The sequence below is a fragment of the Dreissena polymorpha genome, chromosome 9 (genome assembly GCF_020536995.1).
Source record: "Dreissena polymorpha isolate Duluth1 chromosome 9, UMN_Dpol_1.0, whole genome shotgun sequence".
Classification (NCBI taxonomy): Eukaryota; Metazoa; Mollusca; class Bivalvia; order Myida; family Dreissenidae; genus Dreissena; species Dreissena polymorpha.
In genome coordinates, this window is record NC_068363.1 from 75840344 (window position 1) to 75851178 (window position 10835).

Consider the following 10835-nt stretch of genomic DNA (forward strand, 5'->3'; position numbering starts at 1 on the left):
AAGTCGTAATTATAAGTCGAGACTTACAAGTCGTAATTATAGGCCGATACTTACAAGTCGTAATTATAAGCCGATACTTACGAGTCGTACTTATAGGCCGATACTTACAAGTCGTACTTATAAGCCAATACTTACAAGTCGTAATTTTAGGACGATATTTACAAGTCGTCATTATAGGCTGATACTTACAAGTCGGTATTATAAGCCGTTACTTACACGTCGTTATTATTAGCCGATACTTGCAAGTCGTAATTATAAGCCGATGCTTACAAACCGTAATTATAAACCGATGCTTACAATTTGTAATTATGGGCCGATACTTACAAGTCCTAATTATAAGCCGATACTAACAAGTCGTAATTAAAATAGGCCGACACTTACAAGTCGTAATTATAGCCCAATTCGTACAAGCCGTAATTATAGGCGAATGCTTACAAGTCGTTATTATAAGCCGAAACTTACACGCCGTAATTATAAGCCGAATCTTACAAGTCGTAATTCTGGGCCGATTCTTACAAGTCGTACTTATAGACCGATGCGTACAAGAATAAATTATAGGCCGATGCTTACAAGTTGTTATTATAGGCTGATGCTTACAAGTCGTAATTTCAGGCAAACGCGTACAAGTCGTAATTATAAGCCGATATTTACAAGTCGTAACTATAAGCCGATGCTTACAAGTCGTAATTCTGGGCCGATTCTTACAAGTCGTACTTATAGACCGATGCGTACAAGAAAAAAATATAGGCCATTGCTTACAAGTCGTAATTTCAGGCCAATTCGTACAAGTCGTAATTATAGGCCGATGATTATAAGTTGAAATTATATGCCATGCTTTCAAGCCGAAATAATAGGTCCATGCTTACATGTCATAATTATAGGCCAATGTGTACACGTCATGATGATAGGTCAATGAGTACAATCAGTAATTATAGGTCGATGCGCACAATTTAGATAAAAGGTCAACGATTAAAATGGGCATGGTTCACCTTTTGGGGACTCTAACGTTATGAATTAAACGGAATGTGAAAAGGATCTGCATATTTAACACCATGTTCGCCATGTTTTGAGGACTTGTTGTACGTGGCGTATGTTTCTAGAGATAGCTTGCAAGGTCAAGGTCATTGATCTCCTAACAACTAACATTGATGACTTCGCAAAAAATTCGTGATGCTTATACACTTAAGTAAATTTATAGCAGCTTGAAGTCAACGAAAAAGGGCTCATTTTAAAGTATCAAATTTCAACATTTCAAATGGTTAAAACTATGTGTATACTAGTACATGTTAAATCGGAGACATCTTCGAGTGTATGAATATGTAAAACGATAACAAAACGTTCAATAGTATAATATATTTGTCAAATTAATAGCATCTTATATATATTGAATTAAGTGGCATTGTGCATATGGTATTTCACACTTTTAAAAAAAGTTCACACGTGCTCTCGACTGCATTATCTTCTCCAGAACGTTAAAGACGGGTCTTGGAATTTTCGTGGGAGGAGCTCCACGTTTGTTAATGGTTGGTCGGGGCTTTGAAACAAAATTGACGAGATCATTTCCGGCGATCAGAGCACGTTGTTCCATCTCGTATTCCAGTTCCATGGCGGCTTCATCGGCAAGAAAACTGTCACAGGGCGATACGTAGAACCCTCTATCACCATCGCTTCCGTCGCATCTTGAAGTTCTCGCAGTTTGTGCAAAGATTGAGACTCGAAGGAGTCTCATCAGTTCCTTAAGCCGAGCATCTACATCCGCTTCGGTGCATGGAAACCGGATCTTGTTATCTGGATGGCGAAGCTTGTGTTGAATGCACTCATATTCTCTATCAGACAACGCAATTCCGTTATTGCCCAAGTTTTGTGCGGACAACATCTGCGCTTGTCTGCTGGCTACAGCAGGTTCATCGCTTATTTGAGACACTAAAGAAGATTTCGTCTCGTTGCTTTCTTGTTTTGGGTTGAAATGTATGCAGCTCCTTATGGCGTTGCTTAACTTTGGGTTAGAAACAACAGCAGTTGTTTTCATTATATTTGGATTTGGACTACGAACATCCTTCACGTGTCTGCTCCAAGATGTGACTTGTCCTCCTGCACTCTTTGATGCCTTGACTAAACCTGTGTCAATCTTGGAAGTGGCCTTTTTGACGCTCATTGTCAAGGACTCCCTCTGTCCGAAGTGCTTGGACATTGACATTTCTCTAGGTGTAGCAACCAATGCTGCCATTGTGGACCTTGGCTGCCAAGTATTCAGTTTTGATGTTGCTTGTTTCAAGCGTGAAGTTCTTCTTGCATTCTGTTGTTTTGCCTTCTGAAAATGTGCGACGGATCCGAACTTCCGCGGGTCTTGTAAAGCTGTACAGTTATTTTGCCTAAGCGTTGAATACTCGCTCCCCGGGTTCGGCTCCGTCCAGGTATCCAGTTTCGATGTGATTGCGTTCATCTTGCGATTTCTGGCAGCATTTTTCCTTTGAACCATCCTGAAGTGCGCCACTGAGCCGTATTCCTTCTCCTTATCTGGGTCAAGGTCACTGCAGCTTCTTTCGGTGGACTTCCACGTGTCTACACGCTTGTGAACGCATTTCATGCGCCGCAGTCTATCTACGTTGTCCTTCTTGATTTTCTGGAAGAGAGCGACAGAGCCATACTCTATCGGCTTTTCATCCACCTGTTTCTCTGAATAGCTGAATTCCTTGTCCGGCGTATGCCAAGTTTGAAGCTTTTGTCCAGTCAGTGTTCCGCTTTGCGGACTTTCGTGGCGTTCATTGGTTTCATCGTAGTCTTGCATTTCAGATGTATGGATGTTGCTAATGCTTCTTGAAGATGTACCCAGAGATCTTTGACCGTAGGAGCTGGTCTGTACGTTCTTAAGACGCCTCAGTTTGATGGCGTTTTCCATCTTGATTTTCTTCATATGCTCAAGACCACCGTACTTCTTCGCCGGAATGATATGGGCAACATCCATGTTAATATCTGATGGTGGTCTCTGAGATATGAGAGGCGGTTTACAAGAGCTATTTGCCGTCGGTTGGACTGTGATCATTGTCACTTTTGATGCCGTGCCATGAACATCTACGCTATGAGGAATGCTGCAAACGGGTTCACAATCATTATTGCCCGAAACATGCTTGTCAGAGACATCGGTGAAGGAAGTTGATCCACAATCGTGATTCTGCGCAGCATTTTTGTCATAGCCAGATTCATCATCACGACGGGACTGTCCGGTCTGCTCAGGCAGTGTTGAATCAGACATGGCGAACCTTCCGGCTTTCGGAGCCAAATTCCCGATCACGGCACCACTGGCTTTGATATTCTTCAGTCGCTTCATTTTTATAGCGTTCTCCATTTTTATCTGTTTCATGTGTTCAAGGCTCCCGTACCTCTTAGCTGGTATTATATTGATTACATCGACATTCTCACTCGTGTGTGGGTTCTGGGAAATTGCCGTTTGTTTGCAAGACTCAGTCGCTGTTGTTTGGGTAATATCATCATCAATTTCATCGGCATTGCCATCAGGCACGTTTTTCAGAGTGTCGTCTTTGCTTGCCGGAATGTAGCTAACTGCGTGAACTTCGTGGTCACCGAACTGACTGGAAGGCAAGCTTTCCTGTGCGATGCCCTGCTTGTGACCCTCAAATACGGCACAGTCATTGCTGTTATCTTGAATGGCATGCTTCAAGTTTCCGATAACAAAAGATTGATTTGCTTCTTCATGTTTGTTGTGGTTATCTTGCATGCTGCACATGAGCTGTCCATCAGACATGGAGCGATTCACTGGAGACCGATTGACTTTGTATCTTGATATGGCGTTTTCCGACAACGCGGAAAGATAGCCAAAAGTGAATGCATGCATGTTGGTCCCGAAATCGCCCTTCCGATTAGCGAGCTCAGATCGGTGGCACGGAAAAGTCTTAGGACTGATCATGTTGGAGCTGTAGTCATTCCCTTGTCTAGACAACTGCACATTCCTGACTACGTTTGTGTCGAACTTGTCTAGCGATTTCCTTCCACATGCGGACTCTGACATAAGCCTATTTGCCGTTATCATCTTCATCCTTTTCATGCGAATGTCATTTTCGAGTTTGATCTGCATCATGTGTTCTATACCTCCGTACTTCTTTTCAGGCACAACTTTGAAGGCTTCAAGTTGCGACCGAGGCGTTTCGACAGCGTTGCCTTCGTTGGTGAGGCTTGAACATGTTTCTGTTACTCTCGGTGTGTCGTTTTTTCGAGGGCCAACCATGTTGGAAGAGAATACAACGTTGTTTTTTGGCAACTGAACTTTGCAAATAACGTTCATGTCTGACATCGAGGCTTCTTCAGACACAGACTTGCTCGCAACGTCGCAAACATCACCTTTTACTGCGGTAGCCTTCATTTGATCGACATACATTTTATATTTAAAACTCGTCTGCCGTATTTGCACCATTGCGTCATATTGTTTGGCTTCTGTTCTTCTATGCATCTCTTTACATGCAGCCTCTGTGTCACTTATCTTATCGTTTTCTTGTATATCTTTTTGGTGAACACATTCGGAGTTGCTTACAACCTCTTTATCACAACACATGTCAGGGACCTTTGCAAAACTGGTACACTGTACCGAATCACCAATCCCAGTCCCATCGCTTGAAATCCCTTCATTTAGAAATCTGTCTTCGTTCGCTTCGTTCGCCGTGCAAACCGACTTGACATCATCATTGGATGTGCCCGACTCTCTCTCGGAAATTAAAACCGTTTGGTTTGCATCATATTTTGCGATTAAGGAGTTGTTCAAGCTAAAGTCGTTGTCGTCTTTCAGTTGGGTTTCCGTCTCGGTTTTTGGATTCTGAACATTCTGAGACTTGGGACACAGTTCCACAATGGCACCCTGTTTAAAAAAAAATAGCTTTACATGGTTAAACAAACCTGTAAATAATCGACATTGTTATTGCCATCAAGCATCAATGGTAGCATCATTTATATTTATCATTATCCGTTTCCGACACAGACGCAACGTGAAAATGGTTATGTGCAAACAGCTCAAAACCATTACACCCTGCGAGTAACTCGCAGCCTGTTTAGGTTTAATGCTGTTTGCTGCTCATCAGTGTCTTAGGGTTGGAAATGAAGCCTTTCAAACTTGAATATATTAAGAAAGGACTTAAACTTAATTTGATTTTCTAAAGGACTTAAAATGCGTTGAAAAACTCAAAATGCGTTTATAAGGTGTAAAGGGTTATCCAACACCATTACTTTACCATCATATCTATGAATATTAACGGGGTAAAGGGTTATCCAACACCATTACTTGACCATCATATCTATGAATATTAACGGGGTAAGGGGTTATCCAACACCATTACTTGACCATCATATCTATGAATATTAACGGGGTAAATGGTTATCCAACACCATTACTTGACCATCATATCTATGAATATTAACAATAACCGGTTTAAAATATCATTGTTTTCATAAAGCATCGTCATGCACATCATGATCATAACCATCGTCATCATCCTGTCTTCTCCGATTTCATAATCATCAGCAGCAGCACCATTATCATAACGATCATCACAATCATGTAAGTCCTAATAAATAATTGCATAAAATTCCATAATCGTATAAAACTAATTTTTCTAAAAGCAAACACTACGTAAAAATAAATTATTGCTTCAAAAATTAATAATTGAATACAAAAATCAATATAAAGAAGTGAACCTCCAGCGGCTGGAGCAGTATTGCATTCTCATTATAAACAATTGAGTCGTGTTCTGAGAAAACTGGGCATAATGCATGTGCGTCAAGTATGTCATAAAAGCGTTAAGTGTCGTCCCTGATCAGCCTGTGCGGACTGCACAGCCTAATCTGGGACGACACTTTACGCACATGCATTATGCCCAGTTTTCTCAGAACACGACTCAATTAGTTGGTCCTTTATTTAAGGCAAGTGCACCAATAGCCAATTTTGACGTCGAATAATACTCACAAATGGTTCGTTCATGGGCTGGTTGTGCAGTCGGCGGAGCTGCAAAAATTTGTCTGTCGTCTTCTGAGTGACAGGTGCGTCCATAATGTCGTTTGCTTCCGTTTCCATATCAATATAACTGATGCAAGACGCGCTCGATTGCACGTGGTCTGTTGGCGCGTCCTCTTCATTTCGAGACAAGAGCTTTCTTCGCAATCGTCTGGCGATGTCTGAAATTGAACGCGATCTATTCGTGAGATATTTTGTACAATACTCGTATCGACGTTCCTGTGTATTTTTAGCTCGGCTGTTTTCGGAGAAAACACGAGATATTTTCATAGCCAGCTCGTCCGTCGTCGTCCGCGTCGTGCTTAAACCTTAACATTTTGTTAAGGTTTTGAACATTGGCTCTAAAATCAAAGTGGTTCAACCTACAACTTTGAAACTTCATATGAAGCTGCACTTTGCTGAGTTGTACATGCCACACATATATTTATCTCGACTATTATACATGAAATATATATAGTGGAGCTATCCTACTCACCCCGGCGTCGGCGTTAGCGTTAGCGTGCAAATGTTAAAGTTTGCGTACCACCCAAAATATTTCCTATGTCCCTTGACATATTGCTTTCATATTTTGCATACTTCTTTACCAGCATGACCCCAATCTATAAACAAGAGCAGACAACTGTATCAAGCATTTTGTAAGAATTATGGCCCTTTTTTCTCTTAGAATATGCATATTATTGATAAATCTATGTTAAAGTTTGCGTACCAACTTAAAATAATTTCAATGTCCCTTCACATATTGCTTTCATATTTTGCAAACTTCTTAACCAACATGACCCCAATCTATAAACATGAGCAGACAACTGTATCAAGCATTGTGGAAGAATTATGGCCCTTTTTTGTCTTAGTAACTGAATATTTTGTTAAATATTATTTTTAGATCCACTTGACTTCTTAAGTATCAAACTATTGCTTTCAAACTTCAAATATTTCCTACTTTCATGAGGGTACTTTACCTGGCAAGTTCAAGTTGACCTTGACCTTTGAATGACCTTGACTCTCAAGGTCAAAAGAATACATTTTAGTTAAATTGCCATAAATTCTTTATTTATAATCAGATTTTATTAATACTTTGACAAAACAACACTTACCTGAATACCGAAATGCATTCCACCCAAACAATACTCCACGCCCCAACCCAGAATCCCTGCCCCCCCCCCCAAAAAAATTTTTTTTTTTCAAAGATCGTCTAATAAATGACCCCACCCCCACATTATACCCCCCTCTCAACCCCCCCCCCCCCTCCCCCCCCCCCAACAATTTTTTTTTATTTTTTTATTTTTGAAAGATGGTCTAAATAAATGACCACACCCCACATTTTACCCCCGCTCATCCTCTCCCCCCCCCCCCCCTACCCAATCCAAAAAGAATATTGCTTTCTTTGAAACATGGCTAAAAAATTAAATATATTTATTTACTTTATTTTTGAAGGACCGTCCAAAATTCCCACCATTATTGAATAATTTGAACAATTTCCCCATGATGGCTTACGTTATACTGACAAGCACTCGAATAGTCGAGCGCGCTTTCATCTGACAGCTCTTGTCGGGTCACTAGGTCAAAGGTCAAGGTCACTGTGACCTCTAAAAAAAATCTGACAACCTTTCATTTATTCAAAACTGCACTCGCAGCCGAGCGTGGCACCCGTTATGTGGTGCTCTTGTTATTGTAATGAATTCATTTTTCACGTGTGTTTCCGCTCTCTTCGTACAACCATTCAATTGTTCAGGGACAATACCTGTGCATTTAAACGACATTTAAATTTATTTAAGGACCGCAACTTGGTATGTACGTGTAGGGGTGTTTAACTGATTATCGAACTTCCTCAATAACATATTTCAAATGTTTTTAAGACTGTTAATGAAGATCGGATGAAAATTGTTGGAGAGAGAAAACGAAAATTGTCTAACAAACTACATTTTATCATTAAAACATAAGCGTATTTTACACGGGCATTATATGATTATCTAAAATGTAATTTTATAACGTAAAATGAATAACAGTTATTTAAATACTAGTACTTTATTATTTGTATTGATATAAAACATAATGTTACCACTGTAATGAAGCTTAATATGTATTATATGCAATGACATTCATTAATTAAATGGGAAACGTATACACGCTTCACATTTTTTAGCAATTCTAAGTTCACACAAATAAAAACCTTTTTGTGTCAAACAATAATAATAATAATAATTATTATTATTATTATTATTATTATTATTATTATTATTATTATTATTATTATTACTATTATTACTTTTATTATTATATAATTATTATTATGATTATTATTATTATTATTATTTTATTTTATTATTATCATTATTATTATTGTTATTATTATTATTATTATTATTATTATTATTATTATTATTATCGCTAAATACTTACAATTTTGATAATTTTTTAAATTGAATGTACCGGGTATATTGTTTTGTTTTGCTAGACAACCCTTAGATAGGAGGAGTTATAACACACTTTCGGATATTTAATTTAAAAAAATATGTTTTGAATTTTTATATAGACATTTATGTCTTGTATTAAGTTATTTAAATAATTATTGAGCGAGCTTTGTATTAGACACTTCTTACATAATTCAAATCTCTCTGTCTATACACGTGCGAAATAAACAATCTTAGTCCTAGATGCATGAGCTAAACAAATAAACTTAACCCATTTATGCCTAGTGGACTCTCCCATCCTTCTAAATTGGAACAATTTATTTCCAAAATTAGGTATGTCTAGTATAATAATGTCTATATTTAGAATATTTCTTACAGAAATTTCTTTAAGCAAACAGCGCAGACCCTGATGAGACGCCGCATCATGTGGCGTCTCATCTGGGTCTACGTTGTTTGCCAAGGCCTTTTTCTACACGTGCGACACAACAATCTTTATGCGACCGGATATATTCATGATGATATCAACAGTAAGTTGCATAAATGACATAATTACCCAAAAATATGTTTAGTTTTTAATAGTAACATCTGTTAATATTAATCATCATTAATCCATTGACCGGTTCGGCCGTGGTAGGGGGGGCGAGAGAAATAAGGGACAACGATACAGAAATCCATCTCCAGTCAGGTCTGTTGTGTGCTGCTGAGAGTAATTCATACACGGAAAGGGATGTTCATTCTTTTACATTATCAATCCAGCTTTTATATTATATTATATTATATTATATTATATTATATTATATTATATTATATTACACTTACTTTGCGCTTTTTCTGAAACGCTTCTCGGCGACCTTGACCCTGACACATCCCCGAACTCTTCTGCGATCAGTGTCACCAGTAGCTTGTCAGCGTTTCCGCCTTTGTTGCCAAAGCGTTGACGCAAAAAAGAAATGGCGGGTTCCTCTTTTTCTGCCGGAACGCTATTGTTATTTCCCATTCGATTTCATGACTACATTTTGGAAAAATAATTTTCTGAGCTTTATTTCGCGTGCTTCGTTTTTCCGTCGCTGAAAATAATGACGACGTTGCTATTGCGTTATATGACGTAACTGACGTTAGAGCGTCACGTGGTTTTCTATCACTTTTCTGATTGGACGACGGTATTAAAACAAGCTTGGTCACTCTTGTCTTTATAAGATAAGTCATTTCTCTTGTTTCATATTAGGAACAACTGTGTCAAGGTTTTGAAAGAAATATCATCGAATTTCTTCTCAGAGTGGTTTTCTTCGCTCTATTGAAATATACTACGTTTTATGACACATTAAAGGGATCTTTTCACGCTTTGGTAAATTGACAAAATTGAAAAAAGTTGTTTCAGATTCGTAAGTTTTCGTTTGAGTTATGATATTTGTGAGGAAACAGTAATACTGAACATTAACCATGCTCTAATATAGCCATTATATGCATCTTTTAACCATGCTCTAATATAGCCATTATATGCATCTTTTGACGATTTTAAAACCTCAAAATTATAAAGCGTTGCAACGCGAAACGATTGAATAATTTGGAGAGTTCTGTTTTTGTCGTTAAATTTTGTGAAACTACGAAGATTGCTTATATAAGGTATAAAATACGTAAAGAATGTGTACACGGCGGAATAGCTCAGTAGGCTAAAGCGTTTTTACTTCAGGACTCTGGCAGGACTCCAGGGGTCACTGGTTCGAAACCTGCTCCGGCAATGTTCTTTTCCTTTTTTTTTCTTTATTTGTTTACTGGAGCTTTTACGATCCAATGTTTACATTTATCAATATAAAGCATTTAATGAATAAGTTAAAAAAAATGCCAAAATCTGTGAAAAGGCCCCTTTAAAGGTTAAATCAATGTTACCAGACATTTAAATAACGACTGTTTTTCCTTACATTGAACAATACTGATCAGTGCATTAATTGTAGCTAGATGCACTTGTCAGCATTAAAAAAATTCAAAAACATATACGAAATGGTCGCCTTCATTGGAATCTATGTGTACCGTCCGCATGAATATTATAAATAAACCAACCATGCAGTAACAATAAATAAAAGAGACATAATTTATTCAAGACAGTCGATGACATGGAACCCTTGGCCTTGGTATATACTCCGTTATCATTGCATTATCAATCGAGAAGCAAAGTGTATTTGACTGAACGCGTGTTTCGATAATAGTACGAATGGTATTAAAAGAAATCTTAAGGCAACTAATACTAATAATAAGAAGAAATATTATTAATCTCCAATATCCGGAACACAACGTTTTAACTTTGTAAATCGAGTTTTCACATTACCAAAATCGTGCGATTTCGTTTCAATTATCTTACCAGCGCGCAAACGCGAAACAAATATTCAATAAGGTGTGAGTTAATTCAATTGTGG

The 10835-nt window shown here is 38.1% G+C and overlaps 2 protein-coding genes across 2 annotated transcripts in view; both read right to left on the bottom strand.

The window, feature by feature from the left end:
- Positions 1-10835, bottom strand: part of LOC127845407 (integrin beta-like protein 1) — a 282221-nt gene that overhangs the window by 236295 nt on the left and 35091 nt on the right. The window lies entirely within an intron of this gene.
- On the bottom strand, positions 1339-9488 carry LOC127845397 (uncharacterized). The gene is made up of 3 exons (XM_052376280.1): positions 9244-9488; positions 5969-6177; positions 1339-4867 (listed from the first exon to the last, which is right to left on the bottom strand). The coding sequence occupies exons 1-3, from the start codon at positions 9419-9421 to the stop codon at positions 1424-1426; spliced, it is 3831 nt and encodes a 1276-aa protein (XP_052232240.1). The 5' UTR covers positions 9422-9488; the 3' UTR covers positions 1339-1423.